The sequence below is a fragment of the Marmota marmota genome, unplaced genomic scaffold, assembly GCF_001458135.2.
Source record: "Marmota marmota marmota unplaced genomic scaffold, marMar, whole genome shotgun sequence".
NCBI lineage: Eukaryota > Metazoa > Chordata > Mammalia > Rodentia > Sciuridae > Marmota > Marmota marmota.
In genome coordinates this window covers 10,547,295-10,573,685 of record NW_026000119.1, presented here as the reverse complement: position 1 = coordinate 10,573,685, position 26,391 = coordinate 10,547,295, and the positions used below count along the sequence as shown (strand labels likewise).

At 35.4% G+C, this 26,391-nt stretch overlaps 1 protein-coding gene across 1 annotated transcript; it reads left to right on the top strand.

Moving 5' to 3' along the window:
• The first annotated feature begins 3,019 nt into the window (after positions 1-3,019).
• Epgn (epithelial mitogen) lies at positions 3,020-11,528 on the top strand. The gene is made up of 5 exons (XM_015499137.2): positions 3,020-3,559; positions 4,113-4,202; positions 6,901-7,021; positions 7,782-7,934; positions 9,173-11,528. The coding sequence occupies exons 1-5, from the start codon at positions 3,517-3,519 to the stop codon at positions 9,225-9,227; spliced, it is 462 nt and encodes a 153-aa protein (XP_015354623.2). The 5' UTR covers positions 3,020-3,516; the 3' UTR covers positions 9,228-11,528.
• The last annotated feature ends 14,863 nt before the right edge of the window (positions 11,529-26,391 follow it).

Below are 26,391 nucleotides of genomic sequence, written 5' to 3'. Positions count from 1 at the left end.
GGGAGGGTGGAGGATGGGAAAGGCAGCGGAGCACAACAGACACTAGTATGGCAATATGTAAATCAATGGATGTGTAACTGATGTGATTCTGCAATCTGTGTATGGGGTGAAGGTGGGAGTTCATAACCCACTTGAATCAAAGTGTGGAATATGATATGTCAAGAAATTTGTAATGTTTTGAACAACCCACAATAAAAAATTTAAAAAAATAAATAAATAAATAAAACATGTTGAGTTTGAGGCAATGACATAATATGTAAATAAGTGTCCTGATGTAATATCAGTATGGGAAGAGGACAGGTTTTCCTGGCTAGTGGGGAAATTTTAGGATTCATTAGCACATATTAGCTACAAAATCTCTCACCCTCTTTGTGACCACTGTAAATACTGTGGCTCTTTCTACTTGTTCAGTAGTAACCACTATCCTTAATTGAGTACCTGTCATGTGCCAAATACCTCCCTCTGTGCACGCGCGTGTGTGTGTGTGTGTGTGTGTTTATTTCTTATTAAAAATTTTTACTTGATAGATGAGGAAATTGCTCCTAATCATTAAAACATCTCACCTAAAGCACATGTATAATAAAGAAGAATCTGAATTTAAAATAAGCTCTGTTAGGATAATGTGAGTCAGAGCCCACCCCTCACACTTTACTCTGTCTCCCTTCAATGACCTCTACACCTATAATCCATTCTCATTTTTAAAAATCCTACTTATTAAAAATTCATTTCAATGAAACTTGTTCATGAAAAACACCATGAAAGTCTGAGTAAGCACGACTTCTCGACTCTCTGCCTTTTATGCACATGTTGATGGTGCTCATAATTTCCTACCCAGTGTTTTAGGCATGTGGTACTCTTCCTAGCTCTCTTTAGTTCTCTGAGGTCAGAATATCTGCATTATGTATTTGTGCCTTATCACATCCAATGCCATAGATATAGTAGACAATGAGTAATTTCCAAATGAAGGAATAAATAGCAAATAAGACTATGAGAATTACAGAATAAATTTAGAGAGAAAAACAATAGATGAATGGATATGTCTTGCCAATGACCAGCTACAAATGCTGGTTGAGTTAGTTTAGTGAAAGAGCGGGGAGGTGGGGGAAGAAAATATGAGTACACGAGAAAGACAGACGGACGGAAGTGGAGGGAAGGGAGAAAGGAATAAAAGGAAAAGGAAAGGGAAAAATAAATTTCTAGATGGACTTATGAATAGAGGAGAGAGAGGAATAAATTAAAGACAAAAAATACGGGATGAGAGAAAAATGGTAGTGGAGCCTCCACCTCTTTTCTCACTCTGACTTGCCTTACCATTTCTTAGGAATAAATAAAGATGACAGAAAAGCCACTTTACAACAACACATCTCCCACTTTCTTCAAGATTGGGAGAAAGGACTTTTGGGTGAGAGGGTCAAAGAGATGAAGGTAATATATTTTCCTATGAACCGTGCAAGGGGGATGAATGTGTACTTCTGTAGATGTTTCCCCACTCTGGTAAATTAGGCCATATCATTTGTATGGGCCCCAAAGGAAAAGAAGCAGGTGGAATGACTTAGAGACATTTTCTGTATAAACCTTAAACCAGAGTGGTAGATAGATACAAATGTTAGGGAGGTAACTCAGTGGTAGAGCACCCCTAGTTTTAATCCCTAGTAACACACACACACACACACACACGCACACACAGAATTGGGATAAGTGTGAAAACCTATAAAATTGAACTGTTCTAGTTCCATTTAGTTCTTACAAAGATGATCATTGTACTTCTATATCTCAGTGTTAGAAATAAAGGTATTTGTGCTGGGGATGTAAACCTGCGGTAGAGCACTTGCCTAGCATGCACAAGGCACGGGGTTTGATCCCCAGCACTACAAAACAACAATCAAAATAGCAAACAAAGACATCCAATGTGAGTTCTAACATCCCCTCCAGAACCTACAAATGGATTTGGGATGGTTTATTTGATACTTTGTAAATGATTTCTTAAGTTCTCACCAACAATGCCAAGAAGATTCTTTTATTTATGTTTCAAATATTACTTGCCTGGGGAAAATGTGATGTTCAGAAATTGACTTAATAAACAGTTTTTTTAAAATAATCTTAAAGGCAAAAATACAAAATGTGGGCACATCTAAAATGAGTCAAGTGCTACATTTTCTTTTAACTTTAAAACGATGACTCTTGTGGTAAGTGATTGCCCAAGTTATAATGAGTACAGCAAGCTCATTCTTGTGTGATTTCTAAAGCCAAATTCATATTTGAATACAGAAAGGGATCTTTTCTGATAAATCTAACTCACTGGGTGGACATGATACAAATGATAACCTATCTTGACTTGAATAGGTTTTCAAAGTACAGAAAACACGAGCAATTCAAATTCCAGGTAGAAAGACACAGCACTTCAGTAAAAATATTTTAATAATAATTTCGGGCAAGTGAAAACTTATGGGAAGCCCCTAAAGTCCAAAATAATAATAATAATCATAAGCAATAATTACACATTATGTCATTTAGAGTGGCATTTTAATAATTATAACTTGATTAAGATTGAAAAGGCTTTGCTACATTTAAGACTTTCTATTCATTAGATGTATCTAAACTAAATGTCATCTTAATTTTACCTCAATGGAGAATTGTATTATTAGTAGTACTGTTAGTACTATTTGGTACCTTATCAGTTCTCTCTAGCCTGATTATCAGTGCACAGACCTGAGCATTTTTGTTCCTAGAATGTGGTAGTCCATTCCATTTACTCAGAAAAATATTAAATAGCAGAATGACATAAAAAAGTTAATGTTGTATAATTAAAATATATTTATAAAGTTTGTCATAAGTAAAGCTAAGTAACAAAAACTAAAATGGAATTTATTTTTTTGATTGTCTGGGAATTGAACCCAGGGCCTCAGGTACGCTAAGTAGGTGCTCTGTCCCTGGTCCATCCCCTGAAATGGAATGTTAAACTTATTTTGACAGTAATTTCTCTGTTCTCCCCTGCATCCATATTAACTGAACATTTTGATTTACTATAGAACTCACAGTCTGTGATGAAAGGAAATGTAACTACTATAGTATCGAGGGTTTTATTATTATTATTATTAACAATAATTATGCTGTCTCCTAATTTGCAGATCTCTTTGTTGGAATCCTTCCTTGATTTCTAGCCCAACTAGTACACAGTTCTGTTCACACCAGTGGAGACTTTTCTGAACTCATGTTCTTTTGGGTTGTTGTTTTAAGTACTTTTACATATAGGAGTATGCCCACAGGTAACAGGAAACCAGTGTTTCAAAAGGAAACTTGATCACATCGCTAGATAACACAGGCATCCCAAACAAGTGTGTGAGCGCCCCAAGGCTTGGGGCTGCTGCCAGAAGTACATATTCTTTTGATTGGTAAGAACTGCCAGATGACGCTTCATGAAATATATAATGCAAGAAAGACTCAGAGAGCTCAATAAAAGCCTTCCACCCAGCAGGTTGGGAGGATAAGAGAAAGAAAGTAAAGCAACTACAGAAGATGGCTTTGGGAGTTCCAATATCAGTCTGCCTTTTGTTCAATGGTAGGTAATTTCCCTTTTGTTTAATTAACTTTGTATCAAGGTGGAATGTAATGTAAATGTAAATGGGATTTATTCTCCGTGAATTAAAGAGATGTTGGTTTGTAAGAGTTGTTAATGATAAAGATCAGAATAATTAAATCTGTGGGTTAATGTAGTTTCTTATGAAACTTATGTTCCTCTCCTGGTATGTTTTGATTCCTTTTTTTTTTTTTTTTTGAGAACTCCAAAATGTTTGCTCTATAGAATTGAAGAGTAGTTGATAATATTTAGTTACACTACCACAGTATTATCTCCTTGTGATTGAATTAATATATAAATGCATTCACTTTTTCTTTAAAATTTATGTGTTTCTATTTTCCATAATTATAATGTAGTTGATGGAATGGCTGAAAAACAGATGAGCAAATGCCCTAGTCAGGTTCTAGATTTAAAATGGAATAAATTAAAAGCAGAATGGAAATAGGATTAAACACAGTAAGAAAAACTCTGGGTCTATTGCTTGCACTTGGACAGAGGCACACCTGCTAAAGATGCTTCCCCCCACCCCCAACAGCAATGACAGCACTGACAGAAGAGGCAGCTGTGATTGTGACTCCCCCAAACGCAGTCCAGCAAAGTAATTGGACCGTGAACAAAACTGAAGGTATTTTCTTCCCATTTTTGTACTTCAAATGACTTCTTTGAAACCTTTGAGAAAAACTTGGATTATGATAGAAACAACATTGGAAATTTTTAACTATATGTTTTATAGGGTTATCAACACTTTTAGCAAGATGCTATTAAATTGAAGTGACAGATAAATGTGTGAGCCAAGAATTGCCCTTTTAAAAGGAGGAAGTGAAACAAAGGAGAGAAAGAAAAGTTGTCTTCAGCCACTGTCCTGAATGTGAAGTGTACCATATTTTCTGCTTGGCTTCCAATAACCCATGTGTGTTCGGTGACAGCTCATTTCCATTTTGGCATTCTTGAAGGGGCATCATATTTTGATCTATGACTATAAGCTTAACAGTCAAAGAAATCATGGACAAAATGAAGCATTCTCCTTCATCTTTGGAACCATCTTTTTTCTTGCTTGTTTTTTGGGGGCTTTTGTTCTTTTAACATGTGCTACTTTTCCTCCCCACTTATACCTGATTTTTTTTAATTGATGGTGATGTATTTTCTTTTCTATTTTATTATTATTATTGCAGTGGCTTCTGGCTGCTGTTGAGTGTCAGCATTGTTTTCAAACCTGTTTGAACTACAGGTGAACTTGGAAAACTTGTTGCCTGTCAAGACCTGAGACTGAGTGGTTTTGATTCTCATGCAAATCACTTAAGGCCCCCAGAGGTGAATGCTAGTGATGTGACCCAGGACGGAGGAAACATCGGATCTTACTCTAAGAGTCCAGCAAATAAAAGATAAAGTCAAATATTTCAATTTTAAATGGAATATAGTAGTATTTAACTGTTCCTCATTCCACGATTAATTTAAAAATTAAAAACAACTGAAAATATTTTATCTATTTGAGTTTTTGAATATCAGTTTGCAAAACAAAATTAGAGTGGGTTTTAGAATAACTTTTAGCCAAATTCTTCATGTCTTCTGAACCTTTGAGCAAAGAGGGAAAATTTTTATTGGAATATGATCAATAATACTGTAGAAAAAATAAAGAAGTGTGGTTTTCTCTCAGTGACTGATGTCATAGCAATATTCCCAACACCACATTTTTTCCTTCCTTAATGGTTAATTGCAAATAAATTAACTGAATTTTAGGTAATAGGAATGGAAAAGTGGGATGGAATATGTCATCTCTCTATTTTGTCTTTGTTTTCTTGATGAAAAACTTTAGTTATTCTTTTCACTTTTTGTTTATTTTGAAAATATGAATCTAGTATCTCAGAAAATTTTAAATTAAGTTTAATATTCTCCTTAAGGAATGGATAAGTCTCTCTGTCATAGCTTTTCTTTGGAAATGGCTTCTTTCAATTCTCACATTTTCCATAAAATCCCATTTTAGGCTTGGTTAATTGAGTGTGAGTAATCCTGAATTAAGAAGAGCCTAGCACAGCTTATAATGGGAAATTCTCACTGCCTCAGAATTAATTATTAAAATTATAAATTGTGTTCACTACATCACATTTAACAAAATGAATGTGAATTCTAAGGTAATATTGGACATTCTTGATAAAAAGGTAAGTGATATAACATAATATCCTGTTGGTCCCTGAGTACCTAAAGTTTTAATTTTTCCAATATAAAATAAAAATATCCTTTAGATTTCTTTTCCTAAAAATGAATAAATAGGTTTCTCTTAACCTCCTTAACAAGGCAAATATAGTGATTTGCCACAGAATAACTAACCATGAGGGACACATTCATTCATAGCAATGATAAATTAAAATACCAAAAACTTTGCTTGAGAAAAATGTAAGAATAGTTAACTAAAATATACCAAAAAAGAATCAATTCTGCAGTTTTATGCAAGAGTCATTCCCACTGCATAATTAGTAAGGATGGTCTACGTATGTCTTTAGCATATCAGAAGATGGGAGGCATCCTGAACCATGTGTGTGCTGCCAGAACATATCTTCCTGAAGAGGATTTCCCCTAAGGAGGTTTCTGGTCACTTGACTAAAAAAATTGTGTCTAGTCATGTTCAATTGCATCGTGTTATAGCTAGAAATAAAAACCTGAGTTTTTCTAATCCCAGGTACATAGCTTTTACCATCACTTCAGAATACCTCTTAACTGAGTTAAAATTTTAATTAATATTTGATGGAATTATCATATAACTATTTCAACCAGAACCATAAGTTGTTTCTGGATTCCTGTATGGGTCATAACAAATACCTCTTCTCAAGTCAATTACAGAAAAATATCCCATTTTAAATTAGATTTACCATCTTTTCCTCTGGGGAAGGAATAAAATTGTTTATTATTTCACAAGCATAAATCCAGACCTTCCTAAGTGCCAACTACTCAGTGTAAAGGAGAAAAATATAAAGATTATATGAGATGTTCTACATTTATCAGCATGCAGGCAGTGGTATGGAAAACAATACTCAAAATAACCTGCTAAGATTAGAACCAATGCTGCCATCTTTTGGCAAACTTGCCTCTGTACCTGATTAGTTAGCTAAAGAAGGAACAATCATGGGTACACCTTTTCACTCTAATAAACGAATTACAGTTCTGGATGATACTAACCAAACGCTTGTAAATATAACCAACCTGCCAAAGAATCAATAGCTCAAAAGGCAAAGTGCCCCTAAAATAATCTTAAATGTCCTCTTAATATGTGTTGAAAGTCATGAAGTAGGACACACTTCATTTGTTAGTATTATATCTCCTTTTTCTAGATGACTATGCAGAAGGACCCATAGCCTTGAGATTTTCCCACCCTTGCCTGGAAGATCATAATAGCTACTGCATCAATGGGATGTGTGCATTCCACCATGAGCTAGAGAAAGCCATCTGCAGGTAATTGCAAAGAACTCCCAAGTCCTGGAGACTGGAGAAGGTGAACTTATGCCTTTGTTGTTTTACACAGTACAGTGCCACTCTCTACCTTATCTAGTTAAAACGGCGTTTGATCTGAATGTGACTTGCCAGTCCTCTTTGTACTTGACTTTCCAAAAAGGTTTTTTTTAATTTTTTCTGCTTAATCCTCATTATTTAAAAAATATAGTTCCCAGGTTAGCAGCATCTGTGGAAGCTGGGGCTTTTTGGAAATGTAGAATTTCATGCTTCACCTCAGAACTACTAAATCAGAATCTGCATTTTAATGATATGCAAAGGTGAATCCTAGTTTTCACAGGATTATTTGTAGGATAAAATGAAACAGGGCAAGGCAAAAATCTTCATAAAAAGTTCACAATTTTTATGATCATTGATTTGCTTGGTCTTCTTTTTTCCACATTTTTTATGGATGCATTACAGTTGTATATGATGATGAGATTTGTTGTTACATATTCATACATGCACACAATTAAACAGTATAATTTGGCAGTATCACTCCCTGGTGCTCAGTTTTCTTGACAAGCATACTACACTTTGTGTCTACCATTGAGGGGAAAATATGGGGTCTTAATGAGATGATTATTGTAAAATTCAAGCTACTTCATACCTTAACACACTGATTTCACTTGGTGTTTGCCTATTTAAATTACTTCCTTTCCTCCCCACCACTCCCCGCAATTCTGTAGGCTTTAAAGTTACTTTTTTTTTTCTCTTTTTTAAGGTGTTTTACTGGTTATACTGGAGAAAGGTGTGAGCACTTGACCTTAACTTCATATGCTGTGGATTCTTATGAAAAATACATTGCAATTGGGATTGGTGTTGGATTATTAATAAGTGGTTTTCTTGCTATTTTTTACTGCTACATAAGAAAGAGGTATGAAAAAGACAAAATATGAAGTTACTCTGTGTGCGTTCATTTGACGAATATCTGTCGAGCCTCTATGACATACCAGGCTTTGACATGTATCCTTTTTTAATGAAAAAGAAGAAGGTGAATCTGAGCAGTTCCTCCGTAACATTTTTGATACCCTTCTCACAGGAGTGGTGAAAGTTTACCTTTAGTTGCAATAAGAGAGTTCAAATTTACAACTTCCTTTCTTCTTATATCTGTGTCTTCCTAAGTCAAAATTATAAATGAGGAGGATAGCAGGCCTCAAGTGGGTAGAGACCCAGTGTGTCTTGTTTACTAGTACACATTTAGCATCTACTTTTGTGCTCAGAACAGACACTGAAAAAATATTTGTTGAATGAAAAAAAAAATCAAGAAATGAGTATTCATCCTTATTTCTGGTTTTTCACACCTTAAATCTGTGTAATTAGGGAAAAGTCAAGAAATCATGTAAGATACATTAATTTTAAAATACAATTATACTTCCCCTGATATACTTTACTGTTATCAGTTTAACATGACTAAAATTGTCCATTCAAAATTAGAAAAATTTGTTTTGCTTATGAGAGGATCCAATCAACATGTATAAGTTGCATATTTATATAAGAATCTAAGAAGAATAACGAGGAAGAGAAGGAAGGAGAGAAGAGGTGAGGGAGAAGGTGGAGGAGGAGGCAGCCGGGGAGGAGGAAAGGCTTGTTGGTGGTCATAAGCTAGCTGTTTGAGATCCAGTTCTGATGAGAGTATTGTGCATGTGACAGGTGGCAGGAGAGCTCTGAGGTGAAACCTGTGATGACATAAGGAAGGCAGAAGCAGCTAAGCAGAGATGTAGCTTGAGCTGTCTTCTCAGCTTGATTCTACAGGGAGATGGAGAATGTGAATGGCATCATAGACCCTCCCAAGGAGGAGAAAGGTCTTGGTTTCAGTTTACCACATGGGTCAATCAGGCCACAAACTATTCTTGATGGGCTAGTGGGCTAGTGAGCAGGGGTTTGTAATTTCCCAGGAATCTTCTGGCAAGGTGTTCTATTGGCTATGGCAGTCCTCTGGAGAATGGTGGTGCTGTCAGCCTGTTAATGCTTACAGCCACTGAAGGATGGGTCTACCATTGAGTGAAGGGGATCTGGGCAGGGCACCAGGAGCAACTGATACACCAGTGCATTCTGTGATCTACGATGACCAACACAAACCACAGTCATAAGGAAATCAATGCTCTGTTTTAGGTGTCTAAAACTGAAATCACCTTACAACATCTGTTCTGGAGGGAGACCACTCTGAGGATTTGTGGGCGTTTTCATCATGTCATTTGGGAAACTCAGTGGGCCCCACATTGAAATCCTCAAGTGAAAGAACAAAAACGTCAAGCTGACTAGACTTGAAAAGAATGAAAGTTGGGATCACAATGAAATAAGAGGATAAGATTCAACATTGTTCTTTAGTGTTTGCCATCATTAGGAGCCATGGAAGCCAAGTGAACGAGCTACAAAGGAAGAGGTCAAGTTTGCAATCCTAACCTGGGTTTGTTTGTTGTGTGGTTATTGTTCTCACTACAAAAAAAAATTGTGTTTTGTGCTTCTGACCATGTCAGATGTAGGTTTTCCCAGGAATAATTGTCATCCTTTCCACAAGCCTCAGCAATTCCAAGTTCAGCTTGCTACCCAGCATTTGGATAGCACAACCTAAATGGGGGCTCTTTGTTCACTCAATGGACCTCATCCCAAGCATTCTGTTTTTATAGTATCAAAGGAGTTTAATCTCAATTTTAGGGTGATATCAGTGTTATGGCATCTTGAGCGAACCAAACATGTGTCTTAAGTGCAAGCCATTGAAAAGAAATGAATGTCCAAAGCAAACACAAATCATACCTAGCTTATGACAATACTGTGCAACTTTTATCTGTGAAACATGGAATAAGCTAAAGACTTTCTCAGAACTAAAAGCCATCTGGATATCAAATCCAGAGTAGGCTAAGCATTTCTTTTCCATATAGATTATGAAATTCTCTGTTGGACTTATGTTCCCTCTACTTTTGTCACTTCTAGTCATTATCAGTGGTATTAACTGGTGACCATTCATTTGAATTGAAATCCAAGACTTTGGCCAATGATTAAAAGTCTACAACTGGTCCTGAAGTAGAAACTGACAAACTAGACATGAGAGTTATTTCACCAGCCAAGAGTGTGTGGAAACTTCATCATTTCTGAACAGATTTGCACATAGAAAAAAAAATGGAGCAATGGTAGAAATAACAATTTGGGAACCAAGGTCCTTCCTTTTTAATTATACTTCTGCTACATAATTCATACAGTCTTGTGCAGGTCCCTTAATTTCCTGGGGCTTTGGTTTCATCTTCTCCAAGACTCTTGTGGTTCTAAAGTTTAACAATGAGAGAAGAAAGAAATTTTCTGCACTATTAAGTGACAGATGGAAGTGACAGTTCTATCATCAAACCAACCTCGAAGCCCAAAAACACACCACTAGCCATTATCTTAGATGTATATTTTAAAGATCAATTTATACAATAATAATTTATTTTTAAGAAAAATATAAAATTAAATTAAAGAATTATAACATTAAACGTCTTTAAGTTTCAACCTAATAGCGTGGGCTCATATTGTGATGTCGATAAACAAAACAATTTTGATCATGAGATTGATAGAGAGAAAATCAAACTTGAGTGTTTGAACAATGGCAGCCTATTAATAAGCCTTCTTTTGCATTAAATTATAGATTTTTATTCGCTCCTAACTTCCCATTTCGCTTTCCTTTGAAGAGAAGGGATTTCACTTGCTTTGGTTTTCCTTCAGAAGGAATTTAACACAGATGAATCACAGGTCAGCACTTTCTGCCTGTCTTCACACAGCGTGCAAAGGTTACATCACCCCAAGGGGTGGGGAGCCAAGGTTCCACCCATGACTCCAGCACCGCACCTAGAAAGCTGTGCTCTTCCTGAGCATTTCAAAAAGATGTAAAAATGCCAGGGAGAGTCCAGGAAGGCGTGTCTTTAAGTAATTAAGGACTGCCTCTTAATGAAAGGAAAGAGGAAGCAATGATAGTGTCTACAGAAATGGTAACCTAAATGGTTACAAATATTGGCAGTCTGTAAATGCCTGCCAGTTTTAAACTTATTACATTGAAATTAGAACAACGTCACAGCAGTTAAAATTTTCAGCATTGCTAATCCAAAATGTTAATCCAAACAAATGCTAATACAGATTCCTTCTTTCACCTAAGGAAAAGTATGCATTAACAATATAAAATCTACCCAGTGAGACTGTACAGAAACTTACAATGTGGTTTATGAAGCCATCTGTTTGTGGTCTGTCCTATGAAATAATCTTGTGATCCTGTAACTCCCAGAGTTAATTTTGCAGGAAGGAATCTCTGGCATTCCCATAGAGCTGGAGCCCCACCTGGCAACATTTACATACATAAAGGACTTGTACCTTGTAAGGTGGAAAATGCATAAATACAAGATGATCTGTCAATTGTTTCATCTTGTACATTTTTTTCTCCTGTATGCAGTAAGACCCTGAAAAGTGCCTACCCATGAACTTGCATTTGAACTCCACTTTCAGCCATCAACCATGGATCATTAAGTTGGGTGGATGACTTAGGAAAGAAATGACAGCATGCTGCTGGCATCTTTCACTAAATCAACCTGGCCAAGGGGTTCATCTGCTTCTTTCAGTCCCCCTTTTGTCTCTTCCCTATTTCTATCCTTCAATTCTTTGAGAACACTTTCTTAGCTCATCAGTATTGAGGAGTACATCATTATTTAGCATTTTGATGGGATGGGGGCAAACATTACAATCTCCTCTCTGAGCCAGTAAATCTCCAATTAAAAGAATTCAAAATTGCTTATCATTGTATCCTCTCTCCCCAAATTAGCTTTTTTGTATAATCATGTTTTAGTAAAGTTTGAAGAGGGTAAAATTATAACATAGCTCATCTTTCAAAGTGCAAATCTAATCCTTCAGTTTTCACATATCCATTTTGGTGACGTCAATAAGATTTTCATTCATTATATTTAATTGAAAAAAAGTCTTAAGAAAATAATAAGACAAACATCAGCAATTTGAGCTTTTGATATTGAACATAAGAACAAGTCATATACACAGAAGACTATGAGTAAGCCATCTAACTTCGATGCATTACAAAACATAACATGCTTTCTGTGTGTGATATAAATATTGATATTCTGCAACCCACACTCATGGGAAGGGTTACCAAAATCTCTGTTGCAAAATACCACTCTTTCTGGCTTACATCATGACTGCATGACATCAGATGTGAGCATCTGCCAAGATGAACTGGAAGTGTTGAAATTTAATTTGTCATTGTCTGGCACTGCTGATCTGGGTGAGTCCACATTTCTGTCCAAACTTTGATGCAGACCAATTCAGTAGCACATTCAGAAGCATATCTTCCAAATTCTCTATGAAATTTGTTAATAAAAATTCAGTCAATCAATGCCCAGCCCAGAGCTCAAGAGCTTGAGCAGTTAATCTGAGAATTCCAAGGCTTGAGAATTCCAAGTTCTTGAGAATGTCCATGTACAAAAACATGTCCCATCATTTTACTTCACTCCTCTGCCAAAACTGAACATGATGAATGTTCTAGATTACAGGAAACACAGCTTCCAAAAAAACAACTCATAAAGATTAGGTGAATGATTATATGATAATAAGAATTGGATTTGTTAGTCAGGCCTTATTTAAAACCTCATGTTCTTTCTTTGTCTTTTTTGGGGGAGGCGGGCAGTGGGATACTAGTACTTTCTTTGTCATTTTTATGTCTCAGTTATTGGAGCATAAATTTCCTAGATTGAATTTGGTTAAGACAAAGGACAAGCAGCTATCAAATTAGTACTTTTGATCTTTAAGAGGATAATAATTAGGTCTCACATCTTTCTGGAAAGAATGGCGTCTCTAGATTTTTTTTCAATTGCAACAAAAATACTAATTCTGTATTAAGTTAAGTTCCTTGAAAATCAAGTTGAAGAAATAGTTTGAGAGCTACCATTTATGAAAACTTGCACTGTTTGAAAGTATTTGCATTATTTTGATTAAAAACACACCTGTGGTTTCAAGAAGGCAGTTCACTTGTTTAAGATTACATAGCTTTTTTATTTTTATTTTTTTTAAGAGAGAGAGGGAGAGAGAAGAGAGAGATAATTTTTTAATATTTATTTTTCAGTTTTCAGAGGACACAACATCTTTATTTTATTTTTATGTGGTGCTGAGGATCGAACCCAGCGCCCTGCGCATGCCAGGCGAGTGCGTTACTGCTTGAGCCACATCCCCAGCCCCAGGACACATAGCTTTTAAGTTGCAAAGCATGTCCTGAAGGAGTTAGAGTCAATGCTGAAGTTCGTCATCTAAGCTCTAGATGATAATCTTTCCCAACATTTTATGGGAAATATTTACATTGGGTACTAAATCTTGGTGAACTTGGAGATGTAACCAAGTGATTTGTATGCAAATAAAAATAGTTCTTTTTTGTTTTATACACACACACACACACACACACATATATATATGTATATATGGTCACCTTGTCACAGATCAATTACAAAAATTCCCTGCTGTCATCCTCAGATTACGATATGCATACCATCCTTAGGGTGGGGCCAGAACAGTGTCAAGTGCCTGGTGGCATGTGAGAACACAGACTGAAAGGAGACTGTAGACTGTAAATAAACCCTAGGTTATCCTCAGGATTAAAAGAGTGGGCAGGTTGTTGGAGAATATCCTACCCAGTCTATAGACAAGGGTTCTCTGTCACTGTGCTACCTTAAATTGGACACATCTAATAGGTTGGTGAAGGGATGTAAAGTGAGGTATCCAAGTGCAGATGGTTTTTCCATCTACATTAAAATCTTAGTAAATACCCTCTTTGCCCCACATCACCCTCAATCCTAACCTTAGCCCCATATGCACTAGCAGTAAATGATGGTAGTCTGTCTGGGTTAGGGCCAAACTTGGAAACAATATTAGGAAAAATCTGTGCTATGGATTAATGACCTAAATGTTCTAAAGCAGCTGTCTATTTAACCTTGCTGGAGCCTTCTGGATATGATATTCTTGTTTAAGTGGACAATATAGAGTCTAAAAATGACCTTTACATTCCCTTTCTGGTTGGAAGGTGTATGGTGAAAATGTGACGCCTAGAAGCCAAATCCAGTCCACACATGTATTATTTCCTTTGACTTTCATGGTGTTTGTTTCAAATCAAACCCACATTTAGAAACCAAGATACTTTACTATAAATATCTAGTTTCCTTTGAGATGCAGATCATTGGCCTTATCTTCCCACATAGCTTTTGTCCTCAACACCAACCAGTTTCAGTTGGTTAGGCTGCCAAGTTAAGTTCTCATGGGCTTTTAAATCTGCAAACTTGGCTCTTCGGATTAATTTGAAGATCTTTCCTCATCTAAATTCCTCTGAGTCTAATCAGGATGATGGCTGTAGAGGGCCCTGTTGTACTGCAAACCTCATAAGCTATAAAGGGAATCTCAGATCAAAGAGTTGCCCTGGAATGTGCTCTTGAGGAGAACCCACACTCACCTGAAAGCTGGCAGGGTGGCATCTGATGACTCAGATGCTGCCCACACCCTCAGCCACTCTCTGCTACAATTTTTGCCAGATTTGTCTCGGCACACAGCCCTGCTCAGGTAACCTCCCCATTGTGTGCCAAGCTTAACAAGGACTCCTACCCCAGCAGTGAGCAGCCTGCCCCAGGAAGGCTTGGGTGGGCAGCCTCTTGTCTCTCCTCCTCCACTATAGATGCCTAGCACCAGGGGAAGCCCATAGACGCTTTATGCTCCTGAATAGACGCCACAATTCCTTCTCTGTATTAGGGTCTCCACTGTTCTTTCTGCATGTATTATCCTCTCATCCTCTCATCTCTATCTGCTAAGATCCTACAGCATGTGTTTCAAGTGTTGTCTCTTCCTTGAAGAATTGTTAATTTACAAAAGTCATCTCTCATCCCTTTAACTCCCTTAACATCTTATTTATTTTTTTGGTACCCATCAGATGGTATGTGTATATATACCATGTATCATAATATATATATATTCTGCCATGTATTATGATTATTTATGTTCTTGGCTAAGTTCCAATGGTAATAATAATAATAAACTTCATTCATTAAGTTTATATTATAGTCTGGGCGTAGTGCTAAGAAATTTATATATAGTATCTTCCTCAATCCTCAGAGACAAATAGGAGGAAGGTTTTGTTGTGGAAAATTGTGGTTAACAAGTTGAGTGTCTGGAATTTGCTAAGGGTTAACAGGTTAACGCCTTCCTTGCAAGCTGTCCAATCTTAATCATACTTCTTTACTTTTTTCCACATTTTGTCATTTGGAGGAAGGGATAATATCGTCTCATCTCATAGAACATTTTGAGGGTAACAGTGAGTGCTCAGTGAATGTTAACTATTGATTGCAATTGTCAATTTATTTTTTTCAGATTAGGAAACTAAAATTTAGAAAGTGTAAGTAACTTCTTCACCTTTAGTTAGTGGTGGAAGCTGGATTGATTGCAAGGCTGTCCAGTTCCAAGGCTCCAGTGTCTCTGGGAGAGGCAGGGGAGCCTGGCCAAGCTGGTCTCTCTGAACCCACTTTATTCTGCACAGTTTGGCTTCCAGTCTGAAGTGGGATCTGCATTCAAATACAGCTGTATTTTGAATTTCAACTGGTTATTAGCTTTGTGATTGAGAAAAAAATTAACCCTTCTAAATCACAGTTGCCTTTATTATAAAATGAGGAGAATTCCCCCATAGGGTCATTTTAAGATTATGTTAAATCAGATAGCTAGTGTTAAATCAGATATCTAGAATATCTGGAACACAGTGCCCATTCAATAAATATTGCTGTCTATGATTATTAGACATTTGAAATTCTTATTGACACTCAATACATTTGATTTTATTTTAAGGTGTCAATATTCAAAAACTTCATCAATAATACATTAAAGACAAATAAATGAAAGGAAACCTAATAAAATGGCAACAGTCTCACATAGCTTCTATGGCTAAGGTGTACATAAATGTGACACTTTAACTTGAAAAAGACCTGCAATTAGCTTGTAGAAGTGGATATTGGCAGAGTTGTAGCTTCAGAGTTATTGTCAAATGACAGGCAGGATTATTGACATTGGATGGGAAACTTAACAGCCGTTGCAGATAGTACAGCCCATAACACAGATGTGAGCCAACATAGCTGGTATGTGCTTGAGGTTTGTGCACACCTGTCCCCTGTGTGCATTCCCACACTCATCTAGTGTTCCTTTCAGATGAAATCATATGTAAGTACAACATTCCAATTATGTGCACATTATTGCTTTATATTGGAATAAACTTAGGTTTTCAAAACACACATTAAAACAGAACTGACTATACCATGAAATTACCAGGATCTTTGCTTCTCAACCTAAACCTTAATTATAATTATGAAGTATTTGAAATATTCCAATTATATTGTCCAGGCAAGACCCTGGTGATGGTAGGGGGGTATGATAATCTTCATTTCTTCACCCCTAAAATTTAACAAGAGTGCCAAGTACACAATTTCAAGGCCTCATATTACTGTGGATTCAAGTTCTTGTTATCATATTATTTGTTCTGTCATTTGTCAAGCTATAAATGAACAGAAGCCCTCAGGACTATGTTTTCTCTCTTAAGTAAACTAACACTGCAAGATGGCTTTCATTCTAACCTTTTCACCTTTCTGTACTACTGTGAAGAGTTTCAATTCTCTGTCCTTTTATCATGACTTATTCCCCTCCTCATTTTTATCTTCTGAACAAACTGTTAATTTTTTTTATCATAAGTATTGAAATGATTCTGAGAAAAATAGTTTTATCTCCTTCAGCAGGCTATACTAAGCACAAAATTAACCCAAAGTGGGCTGAGTTGTAGCATATACTTAATATATATGAGACCCTGGATTCAATCCCCAGCACAAAATAAATAACCCAAACTGCATATGTTCCAGCAGCAAAAACTTGTTCAAGAAATAATTAAATATTTAATAAAAAGGAATGCATTAAATAAAAGGAAATCTATAAAAGAATTAAACTTGGTATGTATTAGGGTCTCCAGCTTGACCCTAAAACCTGGGCCTTGGGCAAGATAGAACAGGGCAGGGTGCACATAGTAGAACAAAACCACTCACCTCATGGCAGCTAGGAAGCAGAGGGACTGTGGGGCTGGGGGTAGGGACAAAATACAACTTTTAAAGTAACATCCCCCTTGACCTACATTTTCCAAGTAGGAATCACCTCCCAAAGTTTCCTGATATCACTGCCAACTGGGGGCCATACCTTCAATACGTGAGTCTTTGGGGGACATTCTAGATCCAAACTGTAACAGTTGGTTGAGAGTTGGTGCATACATGTGTATCGACTTTCAAACCTAAAATTTAATAATTGTTTTCAATAATAATAATAATAATAACAAGAAGAAGAAGAAGAAGCAGAAGCATCACAACAAGGAACCAAGAAAATAAAACTAAGAAGTGAAAATGAACCCCTGGCTTATAGCATTTAAAAGTTAGCTCATTTACCAAATAATATTTTTGATATTGGATGCTCAAATCTATTAATGCACATGCTTTTGTGATTGATATTTTTATGTGTAGTTCTGTTTGGGCCATTCATTTTATGTACTTTGTTAAACAACCATATTATAGTAATCAGATTACTTGAATTCCAGGTTCTAGTAAATTGTGTATTTCTTATCTTATCAATGAGAAAATTGTGAGCAATTTTTCATCAGCTATTATCAGTGTTATTATAATTAAAGTCCCTTATTTGTCCTAAAACTCTTCTTTCATTTCATTTGCACTTCTATCACCTTTCTGTTGCCATTCTCCTTGAAAAACTGTCCTTATTCTAGATATTCTCCTAATCAAAATTTGGTGAATATAGAAAACATGTGCAGGAAATATTTATTAAAATGAAATTCCTGGGCCCTGACACAAATCAAGAAAAGCAGAATTCCAGGAAGTAGTGCGTAGGAGTTTATCTTTTCAATAATACCATCCTTGGTATTGATTGGAAAAACAGTGCAGGATATTTTGAAATCCACTTGCCTTTGCCTCCTGTAGCTTGTATGAAACTGTTCAGTGAATTGCTAATATCATTTGTTCTTCTACACATGAGCATGACCTTGACCTAAACAAGAGAATGACAAACTTCCACAGAAATATGGGTGCTTTCAACACCTTTCTTAGTGTATTGACTGCCATGTTCTTACATGCAATCTCTGTGTCCATGGTTCTCAAAATTCAGTGTATATAGGAGTCATATGCCAGAAAAATTTATTAAAACTCAGATTCCTTGGTTCCAATAGAAATCAAGAAAATCAGAATTCTAGGAGGAAGTGTCTAGAAGTTTATGTTTTCAATAATACTCAAAAAATTTACTAAGAATTATATTTAACCCCTTTAGTCTTAGTACACTATCAGGAAATCTTCAAAGAAAGAAATGAAATCAACAAAAATGATCATTTTTCTTTGCAAGCTGAATATTACTCTTTGATACTTTAAAATTAATGTTTTCAAAAAATTGAAAAAGAACTTCTGAAATCTTCAGCATGAGAGATTTTTCTAACAAATTGCTTTTAAAACATCTTCAAAGTGAATGGAGTTAATGCTGACATTCTTAAGTTCAGCTGAGAACTGAATTGCATGCCTATAATCCCAGTGACTTGGGAGGCTGAGGCAGAAGAATCACAAGTTCCTGGCCAGACTATCCAATTTAGTGAGACCCTGTCTCAAAATAAAATAAAAAGTTCAGTGGTAGCACTGCTGGGTTCAATCTCCAATACTGGGGTGGTGGGGGGACACAGGGGAGTTGTGACTTTAAACTTATGTGATTTGTTCTAGCTTGTTGAACAGCAGCATGAATAAAACAGGAAGCACAAAAAATTATTGCTGCTAAAATTATGTGTCATAATGGCTTTTTATTATGTGTCATCTATATAATATTCTTCATATAATAATTTTTATTAGCTTGAGACCACCAAACAAAAATGATAATGTGATTAGAGTCATTCTCAACAAATTATATGAGGGAAAAAATGTTCCCTATTTGGACATTATTTGAAAATATTCAGAAATGTCAACTGATGCCAAATCTTCTTGTGCCAGCATTGGTAAAGTTATATAAAAGTAATGATGGATATTAAAATATCACTTCTATTGAAAACTTTGAAGTACAAACGATATAGCTTGAACTTCATAAATATCACTTCAGTGAGAATGTTAATTTGTCACACCACTAACAACTCTTTTACAATAAAACTGTACATTATAGATTTTCCATATTTTTTTCCTTTGGTACTGAGGATGGAATTCAGGGGTGATCTACCAATGAGCCACATCCTCAACCTGATTTTGTATTTTATTTAGAGACAGGATCTCATTGTGTTGCTTAGTGCCTCACTTTTGCTGAGGCTGGCTTTGAACTTGAGATCCTCCTGCCTCAACCTTCCGAGCCTCTGGGATTACAGTACGCTAAGTAAGTAGCACAGCAGCAGAATCTGATGCTATTATTGGGATCAAAAGAAAACCTTATAAAGTTTTTTTTTCCTATGGTCTCTGATAGTTCTAACATTTTCTTGCTTACACTTTAACTTGGAAAATTACTTTAGTGTCAGAAATTGCTACTGTGTGAATGAATCCAAAAGAAAAAAATAGAAATCTTCACATTTATTAAAAAAAAAGAGTCATAGGGTCAAATTTGAAGCCATTTAGAGGAAGGAATAATGTTTGATATCTATATCAGATATGTCTCAGGGCCTAGGTTGTTAAGATCTCATGAGAAGGCATTTAGAACCCTGGGCTAGGAAATCTATTTTATATATGCATGGCATTGTTCTTAGCATTTTCTTGGTGTTTTCCTATTAAATCCTATAGATCCAATTGAATCTCAATATGCAGGATAATGTATTTTGAAATCCACTTGCCTTTGCTATGTGTTGCTTGGATGAAACTGTCCATGAGTTATTGTGTAAGAAAGACCAGAAAATTTGCCCGAGACAGACAGTCAAGGTCTCAGTGAAGGAAAAATACCCCATTCAGACTTTAGACAGATAAAGAACCATCTTTATGAAATCAGAACTTGAAGAAAAGGAACTGAAATCACATTACTTATATAGTAAAAGAATTCCAAACTGAGAAATCCAGTATAAAATTAAAAATTCAGAATCAATGGTCTTTATGGCAACTAAGCACTGTTAAACTTAGAATGTCTTAAAGGAGAAGTTTCCATAGCAAATTGTGTGTGGTGGACTTTCAGAGAACAATTTCCAGTTTAAGATGACTTTGTGAACAAAAATTAGAAAATACATGAAGAATTTTAGGGAGAAGAGAGTCTACATACTGAAGAGACTTAGAATTCACATCTAAGTGTTTAGAATAAATATAATTTTTTAAAAAGCCTTTTTAAGAAGTGTAGCTTAGTGCTAAGGGGTTAGCTCAGTGGTAGAGCAAGTACTTGGCATACCTGAGGCCCTGGATTTAATTCCTAGTACAAAAAGGGAGGAAGGTAACCTAAAATGTTCTAAGAGAAATAAGAAGAGATCATTCCATGAAATAAGAGTAGGGAATTCAAAAATAAACAAATTCAAAATCCTGCAATTAAAAAAATACAGTCTTGAGGGGGCATGGAGACAGGAAAGATGGTAGAATGAGATGGACATCATTATCCTAGGTACATGTGGTGAAACTCTACATCGTGTATAACCAGAGAAATGAAAAGTTGCTCTCCATTTGTGTACAATGAACCGAAATGCATTCTGTGGTCATGTATTACTAATTAGAACAAATTTTAAAAATACAGTCTTTGGAATTAAAAAATTCCTATAGGTAGAGTAAGCACTAGACTGGGCATAGCTGAAAAGAGAATTAGAGATGTGGGAAAAAATCTGAAGAAATCATCTAGAATGTAGCACAGAGAAGTAAAGAGATACAATGTATAAAAGTTTCTAAAAATAATTCCAGGATGAATTCCAGAAGGCAAGTTACCTAGGAAAGATACTCATAATAACTCAATGGTAGATATCTAACTATTTAGAAAATATTAAGGAAATAATAGCTAAGAACTTCTAGAATTAAAATGAGACATGAAGCTTCAAATTGAAGATGTGTTCTACCTAGTCTGAGGAAAGATGTGCAAAAAAATCTATGCATGAATAAGTCACAATAAAATTTCAGAATATCAATGGTTAAAAATATCTTCAAATCCAACAAGAAAAAAGATATATTGCCTAAGAAATAGAATGGAGGACAATTTCTCATCAGCAAAAATACATCTGTCATAATACAATGGAATAAGTATACAAAATACTTAGGAAAAAAGCAATGTTAACAGAGAATTCTGTTACATTTAATAAAAATAAAGATTAAATTGTAGACAACCACAAAAAGGAAGCTGGAAGGGAAATTCAGGAAAAAGTTAAAGTATACTAAGTTTTATTCAAATAAATAATAGAGATATTTTTTAAAAAGAGAGCATGTTACACAGAAATAATATAAGAATGAGTGTAAAACATATTGTTAACCCTTAATAATGTCTTTAAATATTTATGTGTTAAAGATAAATACTATATCTCACTTCTGAAAAAGCAGAGTACATAAAAATGTACCAGGGTACCAATAAGAGAAAAAAAGGAAGTATAAAATATGAAAAGAATTATCATGTTAACTAGAAAATAAAAATAAGATGGTGGAGATAAGTTGAAATGTATTATAAATTATGTTCATTGTTGAAAATTGGTGATATTACTAGAATAAAAAATACTAGAATACTAGAATAAAAAATAAAATTCAGGCATTCAGTTATTTACAAAAGATACGTGTAATAACTGAATGGCAGATCCCTAAATATCAGATTGTCACTATAAGAGAGAGAATACCAAATATTAAAGAGAAGGGAGTTTAAGGCCAAAAAAAGTTTAATTGGAATTATGAGAAATGTTTCCTAAAGATACAAAAAGTAATGCACAACTTTACAAAAAATGACAGAATTTCCAGAAGAAACTGGCAAACATGTAATTATAGAGTTTAAAATATCTCTCAAAAATTGTGCAAACAAAAGCTTGAATAGTACAATTAATGAATGTACGCTAAAAGATATGCATATTCTCCCACAAAAAAGGTGCAAAAATTTGATGAACCCAGCCTAATTCCATCTTAAGATTGGGAGCCATCTTGTCACAAAGTCATGAAAAGTTAATTTCTGTTTTACTGTAAATTACTGTGATTTATAAACTTGCTTGGAATGGCTGCCCATGCCTTGAACTCACCCATGCCTGGCTTTCCCGGGCCAAATAACAACCCTCTCTGAAACCTTAGGGGTGCCTCATAAATTCTGGTGTTGGGATTTAATTTACTCCCTAACTTGAAATGCTGAACTCTTTAGATCGTTTAGATCATTTAAATCATTTAGATCATTTAAAACTGAAAGAATTTGTTTTTTGTTGCCAACCTGAAAAGCTGAGGGAAATAACCAGCCATCTGCTAGAAAGTGAAGGAAATCTAAGCAGAGAATGGAGAATTACAGGAGAAGCAACAACCAGCGAAGTCAGTATTTGGGGTTTCTTCTTGTTTTTTGTTATTCCTGTTGGGGTCATTGGCAATTCCAGAGCAGAAGGCTGAAAGGTTGGGCAGATCCTTTGACTGCCTCGGGAAACACTGAAGACACAGATTGGAGTTCAAGGCCTACTGTGGTGAGGTGTGTGGGAGGGAACTAATAAATAATCATTTACTCTGAGTTGGAACACAGAGGACTGTGCCTTGAGAACAGGGTGAGTCAGAGAAGTAGGCCCTTTTAAAGGCCCCAGTGCTTGAAATTAGGCTAATGAAATCCTAACATTTTAAGTCTGCTCCCCAGGCACCTGATAGAAGCAAATGTAAATTAAGTCTGAAAAAAATAATTATTCTAGACCTCAAATTATTTTGAAAATAATTTGCAAATGATTTGCATATAAATTGCAAATATCATTTCAAAAAACAAATGGCCATAGTACATGCATTATTTTTTTAAAATCTAAAACTATATCTTTGTATATTTTTCACATAGGTACATCCAAGGCTGTGTTATTTATTCTACACCAGTATTTTTTTTTTTAATATTTATTTTTTAGTTGTAGTTGGACACAATACCTTTATTCCATTCATTTATTTTTATGTGGTGCTGAGGATCGAACCCAAGGCCCTGAGGTATGCTAGGTGAGCCTTCTACCCCTGAGCCACAATCCCAGCCTGTGTTATTTATTCTAGAATTGTGGACTATTGCCTCGGTCAATTTACCACATTAATTAGCCCCTCTTTAATGATGGGATGATGGATACTTACATTGCCTCTGACCTCGTATTACAACAAACATGCTTCAGGGAATACCCTCACATATACATCGTGTTTCAGGTATGGAAGCATATCCCTAAAGACCTCTCTCAGGTCTGTGATTTAAGTGGCCATGCTGCTAGAAAGTTGTGCTTTCTCTTTCCATCCGTTTACCTACTTCCTGAAAAGAGTAGTAGCTCTCTGTAGCATTATGGAGTTTCAGCGGAACAAAATTTTTACCATTAAATACTGTCATTATATTGAACTATGCATTGAGAAATGAATCAAAATACAATTTTTTACTTTTAAAAAAAATGTTAAGTTCATATAACTAAGGTTGCTGCTTCCTAGAAGTTGTTGATTTCTGGATCATATCTTTTCCTGTATTTAAAATATGCTCATGTTTCCATTTCTTTGTCAACCAAAGGCCCATCCCACTAATCAGAAATAAGCTATCTTTTATCTAAAGAAAATTAGCCCTTTGCTTTGGAGATGACTTTCAAATATTTCCTTTTACTTTTGAATTATTTCTGATGTTTTAAAATGTATTTTGTGTGGCTAAATTTATCCATCTTTTATTTTAGGTTAATAATTTTCCAGGACACATGATTCTCTTTCCTTGTTCATACTTCAAGCCTTCATTTTGGAAAAATAAATAAAAAATAACTTACTTTGTCCTCTCTTGTACTATTTGTATAGTCATTTTTATGGTAAGTCCTTGATCCATATAAAACATTAGTACATGAAGTTAAGTAATTTTCTTTTTTAGAAACCTATTCCAGTTTCTCAGCATTCTTACTGAGTAATTCATATTCTTTAACATCCATCTGCAGTGCTAACTTCATGCTATAAACTGCTACTGGTTTTGAATTGTTTTGCTTTGTTGATATGAATGATCTATTTTAAAAAGTGACCTGTTATTATTTTGTTATTATTGTATTAAATGTGCAGCCTTATTCTAGAGAAAATTAAGAATTCATATTATTAATATGTAGTGTTTTAAATGAAAGATTAAGGTACACTTTCTATTAATTCAAATCTTTTCTTAATCCCCATAATAGCATTTTAATATTTCATTCATAAAGGTCTTGAACATTTCTTTTTAAATTTACTCAAAGATATTATAAATCATTGTTATTCCTGGGTGCAGTGGCACACACTTGTGATCCCAATTAGTTGGGAGGAAGATCAAAAACTTGAGAGCAGCCTTGGCAACTTAGTGAGATCCTGTCTCAAAATAAAATTTAGGAAAGGGCTGGGGATGTAGCTTAGTGGAAGGGGACAGGCATGAGCCCCTAGGTTCAATCCCCCAGTACTGTAAGTACTTGTAAGTCAGACCTTCTTCCGTTTTATATTCTAATTGGCTCTTGATTCTATATAGAAAAGTCATCAATTTGGTTTTGGATATCTTAGTTAAACAACTCTTTGATGGTAATTGTTCATGATTCTCCTGCTTTTTAAATAAACAAAATAATTTCTTTTAATAATATCACATTCCTCCTACTGTTCGAATGCTCTATCTCTTATTTCTGTCTTTAATCTAATGTAAATCATTATTCTAATTAGTAGCAATTTGTCTGTGTTAGCACAAAGGGACCAGGCCCCACGCAAACTTCAAGGATCATCTCAGCCTTTTATTCAGAAAAGAGATTACACCCACAGGAATGGATCCACTCTCCTGATGGAAAATGAGCCTCTGGACAAAGGAGGGGACTGGACTTATATAGGTTTACTGAGAGGTGCCTTAATTAACGAGCTTGTTAGTTTGGAGTGCTCAGGAATTTGGGATCTGTCTTACAGGGTGACATGGGAGGGTCAGAGGTCAGTTTTAGGCCCTCAGGAAACAGGTTTGTGAGAATTTGAAAATTTGTTTTTGCTGGGAAATATTTTTACTTGGAAAAGAAATGGAGGGTCTGGGGTCAGTGTTTAGTGACTATTTCTTTCTTTTCAGGGTCCCATTGTACTGTCACTGGGAAAAAATTTATTTGGGGAAGGATCAATGCTTTGGCTTCCTTTCTAGGGATTGTTCTGTCACTGGGAAAGGATCAATGCTATCAGTGTGCTGCTTCTCTCTTCATGCTCTCTTCCCAGGCCATACTGTTTGGGAGCTTGTCATTTTCCATATCTAATAGTCTTATTCTCAGCTTTAATGTGACTATATCTAGTATTTTCCATTTACAGGGTATGAACCATTGAGTTGATCTAAGTATGTATAATAACACATTTTTATTTCTATTTTATTGTTTTGTGGCACTGGAGATTGAACCTAGGGGAACTCTACAAATAAGCTACATCCCCCCCCCTTTTTAAATTCTAAATTGCTAAATTCCCTAGGCTCGCCTTCAACCCGCAATCTTCCTGAGTTACTGGGATTACAGGTGTGAGCCTCTGTGCCCAGTTCTTTATTTCTATTTTAGAAAAAAATGTTTTTAAAATCAGGAATGGATACTGAATGTTATCAAAATAATATATAACATCTATAACATTATTTATGTATTTTTCTTTATTTGATTAATTTGTTAAATTAAATTAATAATTTTCCTAATGGTAAATTTTCTTTGCACTCTTGGAATTAATCACAACTAATGTGTTGCTGAATTTTCTTTTTCCCTTAAAATTATTGTTATCAAATTTTGGACCGAAAATGTAATTGTGCTCATTTCTTGGATCTGCAAGTGGGTAAGAATAAAATACCTCATCCGAAATATGTTTCTTTGGCATATTTCCAATTGAGTATTCACAAAAATTGCACATCTTTGCAGACAAGGAAATAACTCTAAAAAACTATATCCATTTACATTAATAGCAAATGCAGATAAAGAGCTTTATGTTCCCATATCCTACTTTCTGCTTAGGAGAGATTTGTATAACAGAAGAAGAAACTGAGGTCTGACATCTGGCCCAGACAGGTTATGGCAGGCTACTGTAATCTAGGAGACTTCACATGCATGTCAGGAGGACCCTGCCCCCTGCAGGTCCTCCTGCCACCTCCCAAGCTCATACCACCTCCCTTCTTCCCAGAAATCCAAGACGCAATCCCTTTAAGCACTATATAAAAGCCAACTATTTTGCCCTTCTTTGAGC